Source organism: Cibotium barometz, chromosome 64 (assembly GCF_041138505.1).
Source record: "Cibotium barometz isolate CiBa-2024 chromosome 64, ASM4113850v1, whole genome shotgun sequence".
In the NCBI taxonomy this organism is placed as follows: domain Eukaryota; kingdom Viridiplantae; phylum Streptophyta; class Polypodiopsida; order Cyatheales; family Cibotiaceae; genus Cibotium; species Cibotium barometz.
The window spans coordinates 11,650,486-11,674,657 of record NC_141109.1 but is presented as its reverse complement, the minus strand read 5'-3'; the positions used below and the strand labels follow the sequence as shown (position 1 = coordinate 11,674,657).

Here is a 24,172-nt window from a genome sequence, read left to right as displayed (position 1 = left end):
AAATACTTGTAGGACATTGAGATTGCGGTCATAACCTGTGGTGTGCAAGCACACTTGCCTTTGCATAGCACTATCTACCACTTAGTCTCACTTTGACTAGTCTTTACTCACCTATTTTAGTACTCTTTAAAACACTAATCAGCCTTTCACTTGTATGCTCACATGTGAAATTATCATTGCTGTTTTTTCTTTTCTTTTTTTTCAATAAAGACTTTACTTGTATCCATTGTTTTTTGCAGCTCTTGCTACTACCGCGCTCGAGGACGTGCGCAAAATAGGAAGGGGGGAGTGTTGCATGCGAAGATCAATGCAAGGATGCAACAAAAAAGACATTTAGGGATCTTGTAAAGAGTTCCAAGTTGTAGATGAATGTGGGAGAGGGCTTGACAATAATCCCACATGGGAACTTTTGGGAGTTTTAGAGTTTTTGTATAAAAAGTGGCTCATTTGAGAGCTAAAGGAGGACTTTTGGTCATTTGGTTGAGAGGCTCATAGAGAGAGCTTGCTCCATAGCTCCTTCTCATGTGCTCTCCCAAGGCTCTCCATCTCCATTCTTGCTTCAATCTTGTACTCTCTATTCTCTACGTATTCAATGATTTGAGGTTGCGGTCTACACACTTGCTAATCTAGATTTCGTAATGATGTTTTGATGCTAAAATCTGATTTGTGAATTGTAGAGTGCATGTGATGAAGCTTGTGCATGAAATGATGTGTAGTTGAAGCTTGTGTGATAGCTCTTTGCATGTTAGATTCTTTGCATAAGTTGCATTTTTGTGCTTAAGTGTAGCCTAATCTTGATGCGTTGATTATGTTAGATTGAGAAGGAATCAACGATTGATTGCTTGATTGTTGAAGAAGGATTGAGCAGGATTAGAAGTCATTAGTGTGTGGTTAACTAATCTTCTCCCATTCGGGATAGCCTCTATGCGCTAACCGGGTTGCATTCACGGATTGACAAAGTGTGTGGGTTGGAGTGTAGCCTCCACTATGCTATGATGTCCCAAACAACATCGCACTTTTGATTGGTAAATCATAAAAGATTTTATAAAAATTATTTAAAAAGAAATCTTGGAAGGTATTGTTCTAGAGAAGTTCATTAACTCATCGATATACCCTCAGCCTACCATTGGGTATCTACCAAGGCCATCGGCTCCATTCGCTTATGAATATTCCTATTATTCACCTTGAATTGTGTCTTGCTAATATCCTCACCTCCTACGATTTGAAGGTTCTCCCTAACATTTAGGAGGCTCCAATGTCTACTTACACTTACAACTTCCACCACACCACTTAGAAACCAAACACATATGTCAACAGGTAAAACAACTTGTTCATCTACCTGCATTGGAACCCAATAAAACTGTTTTTTTCATCCACCGCTCATAATAAAAGTGTATGTATAATGTGGAACGAGCTTTGAGATACCGAAATGAAACACTAGAGTCTACTATATTACACTTGAATGTGCCATTTTTATGCACCCCCTCTAAAATACTCCAGTGCTCTCCAAGCAAGGCAACTAGCTAATCACCTAGTACTTTCTTTCACACAAACATGGTAGATGTTTGTAAGAAGACAAATTGATTGCACATCTTAGCAAAACGATGTATTGGGAATACCCAACTAAGACCCAAAGATCGAGAGGGCTTTGCAAACTTTAAAGACCCTTGTATATCACAAAGCATCTTTGATTTCATGACCATTACAGTCCAAGTATCTGGGATTGGCCCTTCAATCGAAGAGAGGGGGGGAGATGTTATCATCTGTAACTTACCAAACCCACCATTATGCCTTGGAACCACATAGGAGTGCCAGTAAAAGAAAACCTTTTCTATGAGAAGTTCTGCACTGTTTCTACAAGAAAACATTGCTTCACCGATATCTTCATGTAATGCTTGAAATGTTCCAGTAAGACTGTGTAATGGCTACTCCTCTACCAAGTTTGAGGGGAAAATGTCTACAAACAAGAAATAAGATGACTTAGAAAGAAAGAAACTTCTCGCAGTCATGAAATCATATGCTCCTTTCAAACTCATGATACTTACAGTTGCATGGAAACTTAGTTTGTTGGCAAAGATAGATATCTCGTGTTGTGTAAACGTGTGTGTAAACGTGTTGTACCATGGCCACATTGCTGTCCTTTTTGAAACCCTATAAACGACCTTTTCAATGAAGCTCCATCACATCTTACCCTCGCAAAATGCCTCTCCCACCCAAGCACCATCCTTCCTATTGTGCACCGATATCTCCTCGATCTCATCTTTTGGTCTCCTTGCTGCGGCCATATCAACTTGAAGCTAAAGGTGAAGCTTGTTGTGCGAAAGGTTAGGATTGGGTGAATGTTCTAGAATGAGATCTGTAGATTAGGGTTTTGAAGGAGCCTTGGAGAATGAAGAGCAAAAAGAAGGGAGAAGACTAATGAGAGTATAGTTTGGATGTTCAAGAAGCTAAGCGGACTTGAAAATGAGTATAATCAAGTTTGAGATGAACTTTTGGGGGCAAAAGTGGCTGTTTTGGAATAATGAGCCACGAAAATTGTGAGACCACACCTACCTACTCTAACCCCCTACTTTCTATAGGAGACAAATGTAATTATAAGTGCCAAAAGCCTAGTCCCCCTCCCTAGTAGTAGTATTCTCTCTCCCTATATACAAAGGAGACCAAATGTGCACACTCCTCTATTCTTATTGGTCCGTTACTAATTACTTTCATTAGTAAAAGGCCCAAAATATATTCAAACTCTCCCTAATGACATTTTTCTATATCAATTCACATTGCTTATTCCACATCCAGTCATATGTATTCCCATCGTCTTCATCCATTCTCATCCAGTCATATGTATTCCACATCCAGTCATATGTATTCCCATCGTCTTCATCCATTCTCATCCAATCACATCATATTACATTTTTCTATATCAATTCACATTGCTTATTCCACATCCAGTCATATGTATTCCCATCGTCTTCATCCATTCTCATATTACATCTCATCACATCTATCCTCATCACATCACGTCACAACATATCCACATCACATCTCATCCATTCATATCACATCACATCTATTTACATTTATTCAGATCCACATCACATCCACATATCATCACATCATGTTCACATCTATTTACATCACTTCACATCCATTCACATCAACCCAAGTCCACATCACATCTCATCTCATCTATCCACATCATATCTCATCCATTCATATCTAACCAGATCCACATTCACATCACATCCATTCACATGTCATTACATCACATGCACATCTCACCACATCCACTCACATCTCATCACATCCATTCACACCCATTCACATCCCACATTCATTCACATCTCGTCACATCCATCGTCATCTTATCACATCTCGTTCACATCCATCCACATCTCATCACATTCATTCCATCCACATTACATCACATCCACATCTATCCATATCACATCTCATTCATTCCATCCACATTACATCACATCCACATCTATCCATATCACACCACATCCATTCACAGCTCATCACATTCATCCACATCCGTTCATTCGTTCACATTCACATCTATCCACATCCATCCATTCATTCACATGCACATCTATCACATCACATCTCATTCTCATCCAATTACGTCACATCACATCCTTTCACATAGCATCATATCTCATTCACATCTCATCACATTCACATCCACATCCATTTACATCACATCACATCACATCTCATTACATTCACATCCACATCCATTTACATCACATCACATCGCATCACATCCACTCACATCTTATCACATCACATTCACATCTTATCACATTACATTTACATCTCCTCTTACCACATTCACATCTCATCTAATCACATCGCATCCATTTACATCTCATCACATTCATTTACATCCATTCACATCTCATCTAATCACATCGCATCCATCTAATCATTTACATCCATTCACATCTCATCACATTCATTCAGATCCACATCACATCTTATCACATCCACTTTTAGTACCGTTTTCTCTTTTCGATACTGATAGGACTTTTCTAAGTTTCTACCAATTTCTTAGCCTAGTTAAAGGTACTTTTTCTCGATCCCATTGAATCTATGTATCAGAGTGCTATTGAAGGTTTAAAACATAAGGGTTTACAATGCCCCCCTTTAGTTTAAAAAAGTGATGGCATGGCTCTTCTTAGAGTGCCCTTGTTTAGTCCAAATTTTACCTAATGTTATAGGCAATAATTTGGTCTCAACACTTGCAAACAAAAGTATTATACACAAAAAATAAAATGAAAACATTTTTTAAAAAACTCTTTTTAAATAAAAGACCTGATGCTACAATCATACTTGATTGAATATTTTATCTAGGAGAACTAGTTCAGTGCATAGTACCTATTTAAAGAGCCTTGTTGAATATGGTAAAGAAAGGTTCCATGCATACATAATTACTAGTCCCTTGAATTTGTTTCACATCTAGTTGCATTATACAATATAATTAAAACAAGTTTAAAAAGCATATGATATCCTTGTAATGAATATGCAATGGTCCCCATGATTTTTTTACATTAATGGTTAAAATTTGAAACCCTCCATTATTTAAACAATCCTTATGTTTTGTGTTTAATTTTTTACACAGAATTTCAAACTAGCCATAAAGGCATAATCTAAACAAATCTAATTGAACAATTACAAATGATAGGATGCCATTTGTAGATACACTTTCCAACTTTATTAATTTCATGTGTCTATATTTGAGAAGGCAAGGATTTAATAGCAACCTCATTGTACTATGAGTAGGGCTAAAAGGGAAGCCTTGACCCCGAGTCGATTCTTTATAAAAAAAAATATACACAGTAACCGATTCTGTAACAAAAATCCCCAAAAACTCAAGTGTTAATTCCAAAGATAACCAAAACTTTAGCTCATTTATTTATAATCTAAATCATCATAAACACCCTAAAGGATGGTACAGAAAGGCATGATTTCTTCATTACCAAGGAAAAACATGCAAATAAGGTATTGGCAACATCCTGGCATCACCTTCCACGATAATGAAAAAGAGGAAAGAATCAATATTAGAAAACAATTATCCTTTAGTGTATTCTCCACAACTAAGAATGAAGAAAAAAGGTTGAAATTTTGTCTTGCCTTGAAATGAATGGCTAAAATTTTGAAAGTTTAGCCCCGACATTGATTAATGTGTACATTTTTGGCTTGCCTTGGAATGAATGGCTAAAATTTTAAAATTTTAGCCTCGAGAGTCGAAATCGATTGATGTGTACATTTTTGAAAAGAAAAGCAATAAAAGCCATGAGGACTCATTATTTTGACTTGTTTAGGTAAGGGGGCCTGCTATCATCTGGCAACGATAATGAAAGCTATCAAGAAAAAGAAGAAAGAGGAAAGAATCAATGTTGGAAAAACATATCCTTTAGTGTATTCTCCACCACGGCTAAGATTGAAAAAAAGGCTAAAATTTTGGGTTGTCCTGAAATGAATGGCTAAAATTTTGAAAGTTTAGCCTTGAAATTAATTGATGTGTACATTTTTGGCTTGCCTAAAAATTAACGGCTCGAAATTTTAAATGTTTAGCCTTTACATCTATTGATCAAAGAAAACTAATCAAAGCCATGAGGACTCCTTATTTTGACTTCTTAACGTAAGGGGGCCGATATCATTGTGATGGGTGTCAAAAACAATTAACACCCTATCCCGTTTTGATGTTTCAAGGGAAAAAAGCATTTTCCATTCGACCTTCACCATTTTTTTCATTCCATCAAAAAAATCAACTCTTTTTCTAACCCATCAAAAATATGGATGACCTTCAAGCTCAATCCCTTTCTATTGAAAAATCCATAGAGACTCTTAATTTTCTAACTCGTGAAAATAAGGATGACCTGACTCAACTCTTTTTTTAACTCGTGAAAATATGGATAACCTTCAAACTCAACTGGTTTCTATTGAAAAAATCAATGGGTTAACCGGTTTTGTAACTAAAATTTGAAAGATTCGACTCGTTAAATTAAAGGCTAGGAAAAATTGTAACCAGTTGTTTTTAATGAAAAATATAATAAAGGTTGGTATTTTTTTCTGACAGTGTGGCCCTTCCCATGTCACTAAGATAGTTTTTCATCATTTACATGTAGTTACATAATCTTTTATAAAGTTTTATCATTATTTTAAGGGTAGTTTCCATGAGGGCTTAACAAAGACTCAAGCATTGCCATGAGGGCTTAACGAAGACTCAAGCATTGCCTCAAAACGAAACATTCAATTTTGTGGAAGTGGAGGCTTTCCGCTCTTTCCTCTAACCTAATGCCTCTACTCTTTGAAAAAAATCATCTCTCTCAATTTAGATAGAGGAAGACATAAAATTATCATGTATGTAAACTCAGTTTTACCTTGCATACAATGCAAGAATATTTGTAAAATGGCAAGAGAGACTTGGTAGGGCACATCATGCCCTTCAAGGCTAGATCAAGCATCTTGACTAGTGCATCAACTGTTAGCATAGCGACAATAGTAGTGACTTGGGAGGGCAAATCATGCCTTTCAACGTTAAATCAACCATCTTGACTGGTGCATCAATCATTAGCATAGCAACAATAGTAGTGGCTTAGAAGGGCATAGCAACAATAGTAGTGGTCATCCAAGAAAGAAAGAGACAAGAGTTCCTCACCATGTCCTCCTTTCCTATGAAAGATTTGATTCTTTAAATTTAAGGCTAGGCAAAATTACAACAACGTTTTTCAATTTAAGTGATGAAAAATAGACTAAATGATGGTATTTTTTTCTAACAATGTGGCCCTTCCCATGTCACTAAGATAATGTGCCTTTACTCTTTGAAAAAAATCATCACTCTCAATTTAGAAAGAGGAAGACATAAAATTCCCATGGATCTAAACTCAAGTTTACCTTGGATACAATGCAAAAATATTTGCAAAATGGCAAGAGAGAGTTGGTAGGACACATCATGCCCTTTAAGGCTAGATCAAGCATCTTGATTGGTGCATCAATTGTTAGCATAGCAACAATAGTAGTGACTTGGGAGGGCAAATCATACCTTTGAAGGCTAAATCAACCATCTTGACTAATGCATCAATTATTAGCATAGCAACAATAGTAGTGTCTTAGAAGGGCACATCATACCCTTCAAGGCTAGATCAACCATCTTGACTAGTGCATCAATTGTTAGCATAGCAACAATAGTAGTGGCCTTCACTCTCTCTCTCACACATGTAGGCCAAATGTAGGCCATCACTCTCTTTACCCTTCCTTGGCTATTTAAGCCAGGCAGCGTTCGTTGGAATTGAAATAATTTTGAGACTTGCAGCCGCATGATGAGCATCTCACTCGATCGCTGGGGAGTCATGGTCTGGATACCTGCTGCCCTCCTCCTCTTTCTCCTCTTCCCGCTGTCCCACGTAGCAGCGCACATGCCGTCACCTCCTCCGGCATCGGCGCCTGCTGCTGCTGGCGATGCGCTAAGCTTGTTAGCTTTCAAGGCCGCCATCACTAGGGACCCCAATGACAGCCTCGCTTCATGGAAAGCTGGCGGCGGCCCGGCTTGTGAATGGGCCGGCGTCGCCTGCGACGCCGCTCACCTCCGCGTGGTTTCTGTTCGCCTCGTAGGCCTTGGCCTCTCCGGCTTCATCTCTCCTTCGCTAGGCTTGCTTACCTTCCTCTCCACCCTCGACCTCTCCAGCAACAGATTCTACTCAAATATCCCGCCCGAGTTAGGACAGTGCCGGCAGCTCCTCTCCCTTAACCTCAGCTCCAACGCTCTCTCAGGCACCATCCCCGCCCAGCTCGCCAACTGCAGAAGCTTGCAATCGCTGGACCTTGACAACAATACCCTCACAGGCCCATTACCCAACCCCCTTTTCGCCAATCTCTCCAACCTCCGATACCTGGATGTCTCTAACAACGATCTCACAGGCGCAGTACCCAGCTCAATTGCCATGCTTTCTTCTCTCACTTACCTAGACTTAAGCAACAACCAATTTACCCAGCTTCCCCAGAAGATATGGTACTACCTGCCAAATCTAACCGTGCTTAACCTAGTTTTCCCTGATTCCAATATCTTATCTTCATCACTGCCTCAACACCTCGCCTTCTGCCCATGGCCACGCATCACACACCTTTGGCTGGAAAACGTCCAACTCACCGGACCCTTCCCTGCTGCTTTGGCGCTCTGCAAGAACCTCCAATTTCTTGCCCTCATTGGAACTGGGTTGCAAGGCAGCCTGCCACAAGCGATATGGGAACTTCCTGCCTTGGATCTGCTAGCTTTGGAGGAGGCATCGCTATCCGCTTCTCTTCCCTCAGATCAGGAGAGCTTTGCCTCTTGCAGCACATTGACGTATCTAGAAATAATTGGAGTCTCCCTGAACGGGGGTCACATCCCTCCTTGTTTAGGTTCTTGCACTAATTTGCAGCAGTTAATCTTGGTTTCCACACACTTGAGTGGACCTATCCCCACAACCTTAGGAAACCTTAGCAAATTGGAACAGGTAGCACTAGAAGCAAACTCATTCTCAGGAACTATCCCGAAGGAGTTTGGTGACCTTCAACTTCTCCAATTCCTCTCTCTGTATTCGTGCAACCTTTCAGGGCCAGTGCCACCCGAGCTAGCCAATTGCACTCAGTTAACATGGCTTGATCTTGGCCGGAACTCAGTCGGAAAGATGCCACATTTCTTGGGCAAGCTGCACAACTTGCAAATCTTTAGTTGGTCCGGAAACATCATAGATGGGGAGCTTCCATTGGCCATTGTAGCCAACTTCACTAACCTTCAAGAGCTTTTTCTGAGGACTTGCTCTTTGGTGGGCGCTGTTCCGCCCCAATTGGGGAATTTGGTCCATCTCAAAATCCTGGATCTGTCCAACAATCTCCTCAGTGGGCAAGTCCCCACGTCAGCCTTAGAGAATTGCTCATCTCTGGTCACTCTACGCCTGTTTCATAATGCACTCTCCGGGAGCCTTGAAAAGCTTGACCTCTCTAGACTCACAAAGCTCCTCACGTTTACAGCCCAACAAAATCATTTTGAAGGCAGCTTGCCTAGCTTCACAAGTAGCAAGAGCCTTCAGCTTCTAGACTTAGGATCAAACAACCTCACTGGAGAGCTGCCACACTTCACTGGAGCAATAGATGATCATGGGTTCTCGCCGAATCTAAGGGTGCTTGTCGTCAGCTTCAACAAGCTGAGCGGAGAGATTCCAAGCTGGATGTGGAACCTCTCCTCTTTGCAAGTGCTGGACCTTTCCAACAACATGCTCTCAGGTAACATGCCCTTGACAGTAACCAACTTAGCCTACTTCAAGAAATTGAGCAGCTCAACGATCAACAACTCCCTCACTATCTATGAAGAGGTGCCCTTGACAGACCAGAACACCCAGCAAATTCTGACATATGTCCTCAGCAACCGGATCTACTTCGACTTGTCGGCAAATCTCCTCCACGGTGAGATTTCGGCAAGCTTCGGTGAGCTCGTAGGCCTCATGACATTGAATCTTTCCCATAATCAGCTCCACGGAGAGATCCCGACGTCGTTGGGGAATCTGAAGGCGTTGGAATCGCTGGACCTGTCCTTCAACGCTCTCCGGGGTGGCATTCCCACACAGGTGGCCTTTTTAGACTTCTTGGGCACCGTCAATTTTTCCTACAATGAGCTACAGGGGCAGATTCCCACGCAAAACGACTTCGACACCAGGTTTGACTCCTCGAGTTTCCAAGACAACCCTGGGCTATGTGGGCTTCCCTTGTCTACAAGCTGCAATTCCAGCGTTGATAGCACCCCTGGCATCAACATAGCAAGGCAGCATGTCAACCATCGAAGAGGCAGGATAAGTGAGTGGATAAGTGAGAATGTGTCCATAGAAGGCTGTGTCCTTGGCTACTTTATAGGGTTTCTAGGAGCCTTGTGGGTCATCGCTAAGCTTCGGTCCCTTCGACAACAAAAATAAACTAGCATCAGCAATAATTGCCAAAATGTAAGGGTGCTAAAAGGATGTAACAGGGTCAAGCAAAGCAAAGGATGATGGCTGGCCAATAGTGAGAACTATATATGTATAAGCATTACAATGGTAAACTGCGAGCCAATGGTGTGAACTATATATGTATAAGCAAACTTGGATGTGAGTGAATCATCTTATTATCATCACAAGTAGCAAAAAGAGTTAGTTTAAAGCTTAAGAGTCCAATCTGAATGTTTTTTAAGTACCCTTTGAATGTATCTTTATAGGAAGTACTCTTACTTAATATAAAATACAAAATACAAGTTTGATTTTTCTGTTAATTTAAGGAATGTGTGCGTCTATATACATGTTTGATGAAAAGTCCAATCATCAGCTATTTCAAAGCCCAAAATATCAATGAGTTTGACCACATCTACCTCCTATTTTCTTGTGCTTCGTTAAGCATTGATAACATAATTTTGCCTTCTATTTTATTCTGCTTAGTTTAGCATTGAAGTACTACAAGGGGTTGGGACCATATTGATAGGAAATTCCCAACGAGATTACGTGCGGTATATCTATCTAAACATAAAAGGATGCTAGAAAATTGCATGCAGTAGTAGTATGGACATCGTCAATATAGTAGGGCAATCACCATTCCCCAAAGATCACGTTGGAGCACCACCGTCGTGCTTTAGAGCTATGCTATCACACTTTTGCAGGCAAAATCATAACCACTATCGTGATATTGGGAAGCCTTGGTACCATAAAAAGAATGTAGGGAACAACCCAATGTCATGGAGTTTTGCCCAACAACACTTGGGAGCACAAAGAGCTCAATCAGGAAACCACTTTACCATGGCCTAGCACACAAAAGATTAGTCGGGGTGTGTCACTCACCTTGTGAAAGCTGATTGCTTGGGATTCTCCTAGTTGTTGGCGATGTTGCCGCACAGCCGCACCCAAAAGCTCCACTACGTCGTCACTACCAACCACCACCGTACTCCAATGGAAGCTTGTCCTTCCTTACCACTCAATCTTACACACTCACTTTTTCACACACATAAACGCAAGCACATATAAGAGGTAAAAAAAAAAGAAAAAGACAAGCAAGTAATAGTATAGGAGAGTAGAGAACAAGAGCACTCACTCTATTAGCTTAGTATAGGAGAGTAGAGAACAAGAGCACTCACTCTATTAGCTTATGCATAAATCATTGAGTGGTGAGAGTTACATTTTGCCTCTTTTGTGTGGTTGACATCTGAGCCTACTTATAATGTCAAATTGCTTTGAAAAACAAGCATCAACTTATCCTACTTAAATAAATCTACATGCTTGTGGAAGAGGGAAATGTCAATAGGGACTTACTCTCTAACGCGGCCATGATATTGTTGAATAGAGTTTGCAAAATAACCTGTGTTTTGCTCATTGTCATACAAAAACAAACTAAAGTGTCGACTGAAAAAAACAAAGAGAACATAGGTGTTATTAAAGAAAACACATATAGATTACCAAATATTTGATGTCAATTTAAAACTTAACATGAGACTCACTCTTCATGGTAAGCCGTGAAAATAAGTCTTGCCAAATCGAGGTTCACTGGTTCCAACCAAGACATAAGGTTCAAAATTGATGAGCTATCATTTTGTAATGCCGCGGAAATGAGAGGATCCACAATATATATACAGTTTTGGACCTCTTCTGGTAGTAGTAATATACAATACCTAAAGGCAACAATGAAAAGAACAAAGAATTAGTCCACTGGTACTTACAGCTCAGTCATGCATCATACTATATACATCATGCATTATATATACTATATATACCATAGTAAAATATTGACAATGTTATCTATGATTTCCATTGCGTCATTCCTCAAAACATTTAAATCAAATCCATCGAGACGCTTGACAACTCTTTGGCCCCGAAGTGAAAATGCCGCTCTAACCTGTGCAACAGCCTCCAAAACTCTCAATTCTCTGATATTGTCTGCTTCAATCAGACTTAATTCCCTCTCTATCCTGTCTGCATCTTCTTCTTCTGCAACAAATTCAACTTCAACGGAGGACTGTGGCTATGCTGCAGTAGCCTTTGGTTGTGGTTGTGCCTTCGGTTCTAGTTGTTTGTGAGGTTCTTCTTGAGGGGCATCATCACTCAAGTATTCTAGTCTTAACCTACTCTGTGAGCGGATGTCCCTATCGTGAGGAGCACGGGAGCTCTCAGAGATGGCCTTGCATGAGGATGGAGGGGGAAAACTGTAAGGATATGCCACATTCGAGGATCGCTTACAGAAACAAGAACAAGCATCTGGTCATATCTACACCGCAATCGACGAAGGGTATCAAAATCCCTCAACATTATTGTCAGCCTATGGGCATGAGTGGCGAGAAAGTAAGCATCTTCAAAAAACTCGATGATCCAGTCCTCAGTGATTTCTTGAAGACACAATAATGCAGATGATTGCGACCGCATGCCAATACTCCATTACTCACAAATTTCACGCACAATCCTCTGGTAAGGGAGCTTGGATATCGTAGGGTGCATGTGTTTCTCAACGTGATGAAGTTAGTGACTCGGTAGGTCTTTCAAGCCTCCGAACAGTCGTCTTGGTACGAGCCATCTAAACAAATAAACAAAGTGTGATGAGAAACGCATTTAAAAAAGTCAGTACCGAGTGATATAACACAAATAGAATTCCAGAGTGCATTCTATCGCTTGGTACTCACCCCATGACCAACGTTATCACAGTGGGGTCAGTACCAAGCAATATAAAGTAGACAAGATTTCGGAGGCCTTTGAATCGCTTGGTACTGACCCCATGAAAAACATTATGACAATGGGTCGCTACCAAGCGATATGAAATAAACACGAATCCAGAGGGCTTCGAATTGCTTGGTACTGACCCCATGACCAACGTTATCATAGTGGGGTCGGTACCAAAAAGCGATATAAAGCAGACAAGATTCTGAAGGCCTTTGAATCGCTTGGTGCTAACCCCATGAAAAACATTATGACAATGGGTTAGTACCAAGTGATATGAAATGAACAGGATTCCGGAGGGCTTCGAATCGCTTGGTACTGACCCCATGACCACCAACGTTATCACAGTGGGATCCGTACCAAGCCATATAAAGAGCAAATAGGATTCCAGAGGCCTTTGAATTGCTTGGTGTACTGACCCCATGACAAACATTATGACAATGGGTCGGTACCAAGTGATATGAAACAAAAAGGAGTTGAGAGGGCTTCGAATCGCTTGGTATTGACCCCATGACCAATGTTATCACAGTGGGGTTGGTACCAAGCGATATAAAGCATACAGGATTCCGGAGGCCTTTGAATCGCTTGGTACTAACCCGAAGAAAAACATTATGATAATGGATCGCTACCAAGCAATATGAAATAAACAGGAGTCCAGAGGGCTTCGAATCCCTTGGTAGTGACCCCATCACCAACGTTATCACAGTGGGGTCGGTACCAAGCGATATAAAGTAGACAGGATTCTGGAGGCCTTTGAATCGCTTGGTACTGACCCCATGAAAACCATTATGACAATGGGCCGGTACCCAGTGATATGAAACAAATAGGAGTCCAGAGGGCTTCGAATCGCTTGTTTTGGTAGTGACCCCATCACCAACGTTATCACAGTGGGCTCAGTACCAAGCGATATAAAGTAGACAAGATTCCGAAGGCCTTTGAATCGCTTGGTACTGACCCCATGAAAAACATTATGACAATGGGTCGCTACCAAGCGATATAAAACAAACAGGAGTCCGAAGGCCTTTGAATCGCTTAGTACTGACCCCATGAAAAACATTATGAGACAATGGGTCGCTACCAAGCGATATAAAACAAACAGGAGTCCAAAGGGCTTTGAATCGATTGGTATTGACCCCATGACCAACGTTATCACAGTGGGGTGGGTACCAAGTGATATAAAGCAATATCGCTTGGTACTAGACCCCTGGGCAACATGAGCCAAGGGGGTCAGTATTAAGCGATATGGGACTAGAAGGACCCCAATGAAACCCTGAGTGCTTTGTACTACTACAGACACTATTATCAACATTCACAAAACAGATAGCAAAACATTAATAGAGGGTCTGAAAGAACTTTGAAATACCTACAATGGATGTAGAGGCCGATGGCGTTTGGCTCGGTTTGGGGGGAGTTAAGGAGGCTGATGTAGTCAGAGACTCGGAGCAGGATGGATGTAGCAACGATGGTGTTTGGCTCTTGCTATTTTGTCAGAGACTCAGAGGTGAAAAAAATTAACATATGCAAGAAAGGAGAGGAGTGAGCACAAAGTACATACCATATTGATACGTCATTAATGCATCCAAATTTTTAAATGTCCACACAAGTGGTGAGTGAATAATGTCCCAAAACTCGTCGTGTGGTACGAGTTGATAACGTCCCAAATCTCCCTTGGGAGCAGTGTTCGGGGAGAATATTTTTGCGAAATGCACCCAAATTCCCATTGGACTCCTCTCAAACCAACAAATCAAGCAATTTGGGACATACATTTTTAGAAATTTATAGTTTTTCATAAATTTCCTTTGCAAGCTAAAATCCTTCTAGGTTTAAGTCTATTAGGAAATCCTCAAGGCTAACTAGTTCTGTGATAAGCTGAGAGACCCATTTGCGTTGAGTTACCTACGTTGCCATCCCTCTGCATCGCCAACGCCATCGCCAAAGATTTCAATTTTTTCTGCAAGTATGCCCATCTCTCTCTCTCCCTCCCTCCCTCCCTCCCTCCCTCTCTCTCTCTCTCTCTCTCTCTCTCTCTCTCTCTCTCTCTCTCTCTCTCTCTCTCTCTCTTCTCTCTCAAAAACACTCAAAAGGAACAAACACACACACACACACACACACACACACACACGATGAGGCCACCATGGAAACTAAGGTTTCAATTGAAATTAAATTTTCTAGAGTAGTAGTGGGTTGCAAATGTGTAAACATGAAGGCCAAGTAAGTTTATATGCCTTCAAGTCGAAGCTTAGGGTAGGCCTTAAATTTTCAGGCCTGGAACGCGTACAAAATACAACTAAAATATAAAATATGCCGCTTGTATGCTTTTTATTTAATATATAAAGGCTTCATCTTTTAAAAAAACAAAAAATCTTATTGACCCCTTTAAGTCTCTTTAAATTTAGGGGATAGTACCAAGCGGTGATGGGCTCGTGAATTCCGCGTGAGCCCTCTATTGACCCCTCTTTTTTTGGTGCTAGTACCAAGCAACAAGGGGCTTGCATGTGTATATCCAAATCTCCTTATCGCAGGTACTAACCCCATTTATAATAAGCGTGCATGTTCTAATTGACTGAAATATTTTTTTAATATCTTTGAAAGAGTTGGACATTGTCTACAAATCGGATGATGAGGCAGAAGAGTCGTGCAGAAAAGCTGTTTATGTTCTTGTACAATGCATAAGCCCATGCGCGTTTGCATGAGTTGTCTTCAATGTTCAACAAGGAATACAAACTTCACCATTCTCTGATAATCTGGATCATGAGATGAGACTTCCTTCACCTTGACTAGTAAGGGATCATTTGGCATCGAAATTGCACTTAAGAAAGATTTGCGGCTAAGTGCATCTACTACCACAATATCTTTCCCAATGTAAAATTTGATTCAAAGTCATATTATTGTAGGATTTATCCATCTCCTTTGCTGCATGTTGAGGTTAGGCTGGGTGAAGATCCACTTTAGACTTTTGTGGTCAGTTACAAGCTGGCATTTTTCCCCTAAGAGATAATGTCTCCATAATTTGAGGCAATGAACAACTGCTAAGAGCTCCAAATCATGGTGGCATAATTTGCTTCTTCATATTGCTTCAGCTTGCGAGAAGTATGAGTGACCGGTCTTCCTTCTTAGCCTACGACGACAACACCAAGTTCTAGACTACTGGAATCAGTAGGATTGGCAACCACACTATTTTGCAATCCTTTTTAAGAAGACCCGTTAGGGTTCAGCTACCAGGGCATAATCTTTGATGAAAATCCTGTACCATCCTATGATCCCCAAAAACCCACGAATGGATTTAGGGGGTGGCCACTCCAGTATATCTTTGACCTTGGTGGGATCTATTGAGATACCATCTTCAGATGATGGATCCAAGATACTCAATTTGGTAAGTAAAGAAGGTACATGTTTTCTTAGCATAGAGTTTATGTCTGCGCAGCAGCAATTAACCCTACGCACATGCTCCTCATGCTCTTCCATTGACCTGGAGTATACTAAAATGTAATAAAAAAAGACAAGCACAAATTCATCCAAGTAAGGACGGAATATATCTTGCATTAGGCAGTTGAATGTTGCATTAGGCAGTTGAATGTTGCATTAGGCGGTTGAAGGTTGCATTAGGCAGTTGAAGGTTGCAGGAGCATTGGTTAACCCGAATGACATTACAGTAAACTCATAGTGGCCATAACCGGTATTGAAGGCTGTCTTGGGTATATCTACTTCCTTGACTCTGATCTAATAGTAACCAAACCTCAAATCTATTTTTGATAAAACTTTGGCTCCATGAAGCTTGTGGAGAAGCTCGTCGATGCGAGGGATAGGATACTTATTCTTGACAATGACTTGATTTAGCCCTCGATAATCTATGCAGAGGTGAAGAGTGTCATCCTTCTTCTTTTGGAAAAGAACAAATGCTCCCCAAGGGGAGCTAATGGGGCGTACAAATCCTTGCTCAATGAGTTGGGAAAGTTGCTCCTTAAGTTTAATTGCTTCAGGGAGAGACATTTTATAGGGTGTTTTTGAGATGGGTTGATCTCTAGGGATCACCTCGATTTCATGAGATCGACTTCTCGAGGAGGTGGTAGCCCTGTAAGCTCATCAGAAAAGATGTCAGAGAATTCTTGGAGCCAAGAGGTTTTGTCTCCTTACTAGGTTCAACGGCTTTGTTGAGCTTGACCAGGAAAACTTGATGCCCCTTACATGCTCCCTTGAGAAGGTGTTTTGCCTTGACTACCCTAGATTTAGGTTTACTTGTTTTTCCCTGGAACGGATACTACTTGGCCACGCTCATTTTTAAAGGTGATACTCCCCTGGTGTTGCAGTGAGTACTAGCTTTGTTTGTAATTAGCCAATCCATCCCAAGGATTCCATCATAAATTCCTAATGGCAAGACTCTAAAGTGGCCATGAGTTTGCTCATTACCCAGCTCAAAATCAAGGTTTTCTACAGAGTGGCAAGATACTACTTCTTTTCCACTAGCTAACTCTATAATCATTCTTTGAATTATTTTTTGACCCAAGTTTAATTTTTGCAAACACCTAGGAGAAAGAAATGAATGGGTACTGCCAAATCAATCAAAAGTTGGAGTGGCTGGGGTTTGTTGGATTACACCAAATTGTTGATTCAGACCTTGATGTTCTATCGCCCCCCGCATGGACGGTGGTGTGCTCTTCTTCAGCCATCTCCAAGGTTGGTTCTTCATTTATAGTACCGAGACGGTCCTAGCAACTGCTCCTCCATGGCCTCTACCAGGTCCACTGCCTCTTTCACCGTGGTGGATAGGGGTCCCACAGCCTTGATTTCCTTTGCCACCTTGGGGAAATGATGTTGCTAGCTTGGGATAGTTGGCCCTAAAGTGTCTCGGCTCATTGCATTCAAAACACAGAGGGCCTTCTCTGGAAGAAGCAGCATACGAGCGGGGAACAAAAGAGTTGCTTTGTCGCCCTCGGTTGTAGTAGGGGAGACTCTATTGGGGTTTCTTGTAGGGCTAATCTTTAGGGTTTGCCTCATGGTGAGATCTCTTTTGAGGCTTAGCTTTGTCGGTCCTCAGTTCTTTCACAAGAGGCTTTGCTCATATAATGCAACGTGCTTGGCTTCATTGCTTCAAGGTGGGAATCTAAGGGTCCGTTTAAACCTTGGCAAAAATGAGCCACTTGCTAGGAAGTAGTCATAGCTGGGACATACTTCCAAAGAGTGATAAATTTGGAATAGTAGTCTTCGAGAGTTAAGCGTTGAACTGCTTGAGACTAAAAAACTCATTCATCTTTATAGATTCATGGGAAGGGGGAAGATATCTTTCCTTCACAGCTTGTTTGATGTCTTCCCATGTTTGAGAATGCTCGATGACTCCCATGTCACGGCACCCTTGTTTTCCATAGAGTTTAGCATCTCTCGTGAGGCGGAACCGTGCAAACATATACTGATTTGCTTCTCCAATACAACAGAGAAATAATCGTCCATCGCTTCAATCCAGACTTCAGCATCCTTCTCAATCTTTGAACCTTCTCCCTTAAAGCAGGGAGGTTACATTTGCTTGAGCAGGAGCTTCTCTCCTGGATGTCGGCGTAAAGCACATTGGGGGAAGTGAAGGTTGATCGTCTTGGCCATCATTGTAAGATTATATTTTTAAGATTACAAGATTCATACTTTGCACAATGCTTGAGCTTTTTTGAAAGTAAAACATTGAAATCATTTTATTTCCCAAATATTTACAAGGACAAATTTTATTTCAAAGATTTGAGACTAATATAATTAGTCTTATTTGTCATGAAGAGAAACTCCTAAGCTCGACTATGACATAAGGGTAAAGCGGTCCACATATGTGAATTATGGGGGTTCCGCTGTAGTTTCTAAGACTCGAAAAATTGATGGTAAGGGTGGTAGACTCTAGATTGGGCTAGGTCCCAACACGGCTACTCTGTCGGGGCAGGTAAGACCTGCATCACTCGATCATACACTAGTAGTCCTATGGTATGTGAATCCCATCTATAGTCACAGAGGTGTCGGGCCTGGGAGTACCATGAACCAAAATAAACAGACCATCTTCAATTTTTCAATCCAACGAATCCGCTTTAGGTCAGTGGTAAGGTTCCCAACTTGATGTGCTCGGATGAAGAAATATCTCGGCCCACGACTCCAAAAATCTCTACCCCATCCTCTTTCGATACGAGCGAAATGGGGGAAGGACATCTTCTCTAGTATCTGTACCACGGTGTCACGAAACTCAAAATTTGAGGAGTGATAAGCAATCTGGAAGATGCACTGGAAAACTAGAATTTTCGAGTAGGCATCTTCCTCTTCCTACAATCATTCAAACATCAATTCAAATTGTTCTTAATAAGGCATTTTTAATAATTAGCATTATGTTAAGTAAAACATACATTGCAAAACAGTCCTTAAATGGCAAGTCCTAGGAGCTAAGATCGGCTCTGATACCAATTGTAAGGTTTCCCCCTTCCAAAATAGGGAAAACACTTAAGATAGTCTACTAAGTGTTAACTTGAAGAAAATTTCCTACTCGTCGACACCTTGACCATGCAAAGGTTCAAGGATACGATTTGTAGGTAAGATCTAGTCCTATCTCACAGGGAGAGCTTGATCTTTTAAAAATCAAATCACCCATCTGGTAATTGATCATAATTTGGGCAACTACTAGTCTTGATTCCTAGAGACAATGCTTTTTTTTTCATCCATGCAAGACAGCCGTTAGACTAGTCTTCTAGAATAGAGTTGCCCGATAACCTATTTATCTAGCTTAGGGATTTTACTTAATCTGTTGGAAAGCTACCCGACTAATCGGGTCCACCCGTCCATAGGATGGTGTCGTCGCTCGAGGGGCATTCCATCCTCCCACTTTCCACCCTACTCATGCATCAATTTGTTTTCTAATTAATCCTACCACATTGTTTGACATAAATAAACATGTTCCTTAATTAGGGCCCTTTCACAAGGTTCTTTTAAAACAGCCTCTTTCCATAGTATAATAATGCTAAAGACAAGATATATATAAGAAATTTTATACAAGAATCAATTCCATACAAGCCAAAGTGGCTCTCTTATTCTTTTTCTTTATATTGCCCCACCGATGATCTAGAATTTGGCCTTCTACCCTCTATATGCTAGGCAAAACCCTACGGGACCATAGACCTCGTTCGTCGATTGCTGTGGCGAGGACTCAAGCTGGTATGTCGCCCCCTCAAGCTCCATCGCTCGATCCTCATGTCCCTCAAAGGGATGTCTACGCGCTAGGCTGGGCTTATTCACTGCAATAGCCTATGCCCTCAGAACTAGACAACATCACAATCACTCACCTGAATCAGTGAACCTCATTCTCCGAGTAGTATGAGGGATACCATGGGCGGATCCTGAGCTTTGCTAACGATGCCGCCCGGCTACACAAGCATGGAAATAGAGTTAGCGTCAAAGACAAGAGGAAAAAAAAATACCCATACTCTTTCTCTTAAAAATAATAGTTTCAATACAAACCATTAATTACAAAATGCAACATCACTTCAAATAGTAGCTTCATAGAATTTCTAACATTTTTCAATGGAAACGATACGCATCTTCTTTCTTGATTTATTGATATTAATAACAAAGAATAATTTAAAACTCCTTTTAAAAGATAACCAAGCTAACTTGGCCACCATTCCCTTGTGGAGCTTGCAACAACAACGGGAGGGTTGGAGCCGCATTAGGAACTTCTTCTCTAATCTCATTGTTACGTGCTTCTCCCAAGAGGTGATATTTTGGTGTTTCCATGATGGGGCTATCTTGATCACCACCTTGTAGTGCTCAATACTACGATCGCAGTGCTTTAGTCGGATCTCAATTCCGAGATCGTTTGCTCACTCTATGAGCAAAAAACTGGAGCGGGTGAACCTCCTCTAAGCTCAAAACCCTCTTGCTAAAGTCTGCAAATTGGGGGGGGGAGGGGGGATTGTGAGATGTCCTAAAGGGAAGGTAGAAAACGTTTTGTTGCAAGAGGGTGAGGGCTGCTGTAAGTCTCTTCACACAGGGGGGAGAGGAGTTAAGGACACCCTCTCCTCAAGGGTGGGGTGGACTGAAAATGGGCTTATCTGAGAGGTGGCTGATTAGAGGGTGCTGAGAGGAAGGCTGCAGGTACTTGCAAGTACAGTGTGCAGATGCAGAGTGGCCGTACGGCTTTGTGCAGAGTGTAGCCTAGGGGTGTATTCTACGCAATAAGCTACTAGCCATGGAGCAGCCCGCCGGGGGTTTATATAGGTGCAGGGTACAGTCGCGGTACTACACAAAGTACGGATGAAAGGGATGGTGTACCATCAAAGTGTGCTGATCACTGGTCTGCATGAGCCTCGAGAAAGGTACGGTGGTGGTGCACATAGGCAAAGGTGTGGTACGCATCATGTACTCTTTTGGTTAGAGACATGGATGTCCACATGGTGATACATGTGGACCATACAATGTGTGGTCCGCCTTTGGTCCTTATGTGGCCATTGTACGGGTGCCCTGGTGAGTGTGTACGGTCCTTTTTGGGGCAGGGTCTCAAAATTTGGGGCACTAGCCTCGATTTACGTGTCGGAGCTTTTTCAGTGAAAATGTCCGAGATGTTCCCTTGGGGTTGTTAGGGTGCAGACCATCCATCAATCGGACAGCCAGTTGTGCATTTATTAAGGTCTAAAGGTTGTCGTTTTTAAAAGTAAAAATAAGTAAAATTTGTGTAAAAGATCCGGTGTCTGTTTTGGATGCTGTAAAATCCTATATTAGGGTAAAATTATGCATAGATTCTAAATTTGAAGATTCTAAGTATAAATGGCTCGTTTAATAAACTCACTGGATTTTATACCATAAAAACTCATAAATTCACCTATTTTACAGGAACATTTCTTTATTAATGAAGATGGGCATGTTACAGAATCCATAGCACACAAAGAAGTGGGTAATCCATAGCACACAAATAAGTGGGTAATCCATCATCATGACTCTCAATATGAATTCCATCGGGATCAAAAGGAAACTCCCCACCACTAGGCTCATAATGATGATTTCATCATCATGCTCATTACAATCCACAAAATGTTTTGCATCATCCTAAAGTACCTCATCATCTTGTTTTGTGAGAATCATACTCAAGGATAACTTGTTTACCTTGTATGATTTGTAGTGATCCTTAGACTCCACTTCTCTCCACACTTGAAGCATAAGCCTTTGCTCTTAAGGTCATTTATGTGATCCTCCTTGATTACATTACTCTTTGTCACACCACTTGAAGGCTTCCCATCTCCCCTTGGGGCTTTGGAAGAGACATTCCCAAATCTGAAATTTGGCTTTGTATCCCTACCATAGATCATAGGATATCTTTGATTACATTATTCTTTGTCTCACCACTTGAAGGATTCCCATGTCCACTTGGGCCTTTGGAAGAGACATTCTCAAATCAAAAATTCCCATCCTAGAACTATTTGGAAGCGTCACATAAGAACTAGGAATGGGATCATGAGTTTGTGTGGTAGAGTTGATGCAATACATGAACTTTTTATTTTTTGAGGCATGCATATGAGATTGCTTTGGATTAAGCTAGCACATTATCAACTAGGCTACATGCATGTGTGATGAGTTATTTCTAAATATAACCATAGAAGAGCTATATCTGGAGAGGCACTGCCCCCTCACAAAAACAACTTATAGCCACGGCAGCCCAAAGGGCCATTATGGTAAAATCTCATTGGTTTTTTTCACCTGTTTAACACTATAATTGGTTGTCATGTAATGATCACGAGCCTAAAAAAGCATGCATGGTGGTGGCTGTGTGAGACGACTATTGTTGTAGGCCTAAAAAATCATAGTTTATTACATAAAGTTGATGCACTACATCAACTTCTCCATGCAAAGTCGATGTTATGAATCAAGTTTACCACAATCTCGATGCATGACATTGATCTTGTGAGGAGAAGTTGATGTAGTGCATCAACCTTGCTCACATAAGCATGCCAGAAATAGTGATCATGATGTAATAATTCAAAAGTAACTTTTTTTATTAGTAAAATAGCCCTAAAAGCACTTTAGCCCAAAAAATGATCGCTTTCTCCTTAAGCACTTTATTCCTTGCACATATCTTCTTGCTTTCTCCTTGAGCACTTTATCTCTTGCATATATCTTCTTGCTATCACTTTTTCTACATAGCGGATTTCATGCTATGTAGATTCTATACGTTGTCTATACCATGTGTGACTACTAAAATTTGTTGACGCAAATATGGTGGACAGAAGAGAAGGTGGACTTCATCTAAGGCAAGAGCTTCTTCTCCATTCCAACATTTAAGTTTTTCCTTTATTTGATTCCATTATAATGCATCCAATTCCCCATGAACTAGATGCAGTGCATCAAGTTTTTATGTAAACTGAAGGTTGAGAACAATCTACACTTAAGTCTTTTCATGAAAGGCTTTATCTTTACCTTGCATCTCGATAATTCGGTGTGATTATTTGGTGAGCTTTTTGTCCACGAGCTTATTTGGCACCCCCCAATTTTCGTGAGCTTTTTCAATTAAACCACATAAATTAATGGTATCTTTTCAACTATTGGAAGCCTATTTTGAATGTACAGAGAACCTTCACTTGCATCATTAACATAAACTAAGAAAACCCTACAATACATATACTTGGAAACCTCATCCAATGGAAAAATCCATTCAATCAAATCTAGATCAAGCTCAGCCTTGAAACATGTCTGCAGGTGGCCAATTTAGGATTCTCTGTCCTCAACACTAGGATTGACCGTACTTGCCCCTTTTTTAGTCAAACCCCCAAGTAACCATTCAAACCTCTCTTTCATAACCCTTGAACATGTACACCTTGCATCATCACAAACTGGAAAGAATAAGGTCATCAAAAGCACTTAAGATTCAACACACCTTAAATAGTCCATAGTTGACACAATTCACAAATAGGCACATTGATTAGATTAAAAAACATACCAATAAACCTAAATCTTAGCAAATGGCTGGTGCATCATATATCCTAACTATATATGAAATTTCACTTTCAAACTCAACACCAATCAATAAATATAAGGCATCCCCTTTTCTTGGATCAAGATATACCACTAAACTGTAAAACTAATTTCTCAATGAAATAGATTGAATACTTACACAAATGGTATTTTCTAGGCCAAATAATTAGTATCCTATATATCCATATCATACTTTCATATATCACAATCAAAAAGTAACCATTCAAACCTCTCTTTCACGACCCTTAAACATGTACACCTCACATCATCCACAAATTGAAAAGAAGGTCATCAAAATCACTTAACATCCACAGCAAACCTCAAACAGTCCACAGTCCACACAAGTCACAAATAGGCACATTAATTAGTTTAAAAAACACACCAATACAACTTGAATCTTGGTATATGGCTAGTGTATCATATATCCTAACTATATATGAAATGTCACTTTCAAACTCAACACCAATCAAGAAATATAAGGCATACCTATTTTCTGG

The 24,172-nt window shown here is 40.7% G+C and overlaps 1 protein-coding gene across 1 annotated transcript; it reads left to right on the top strand.

Moving 5' to 3' along the window:
* The first annotated feature begins 7,208 nt into the window (after nt 1-7,208).
* On the top strand, nt 7,209-10,226 carry LOC147603321 (uncharacterized). Its single transcript, XM_086796830.1, has one exon. It carries the CDS (start codon nt 7,323-7,325, stop codon nt 9,948-9,950), a length of 2,628 nt encoding a protein of 875 aa, XP_086652956.1. The 5' UTR covers nt 7,209-7,322; the 3' UTR covers nt 9,951-10,226.
* Nucleotides 10,227-24,172: the final 13,946 nt, after the last annotated feature.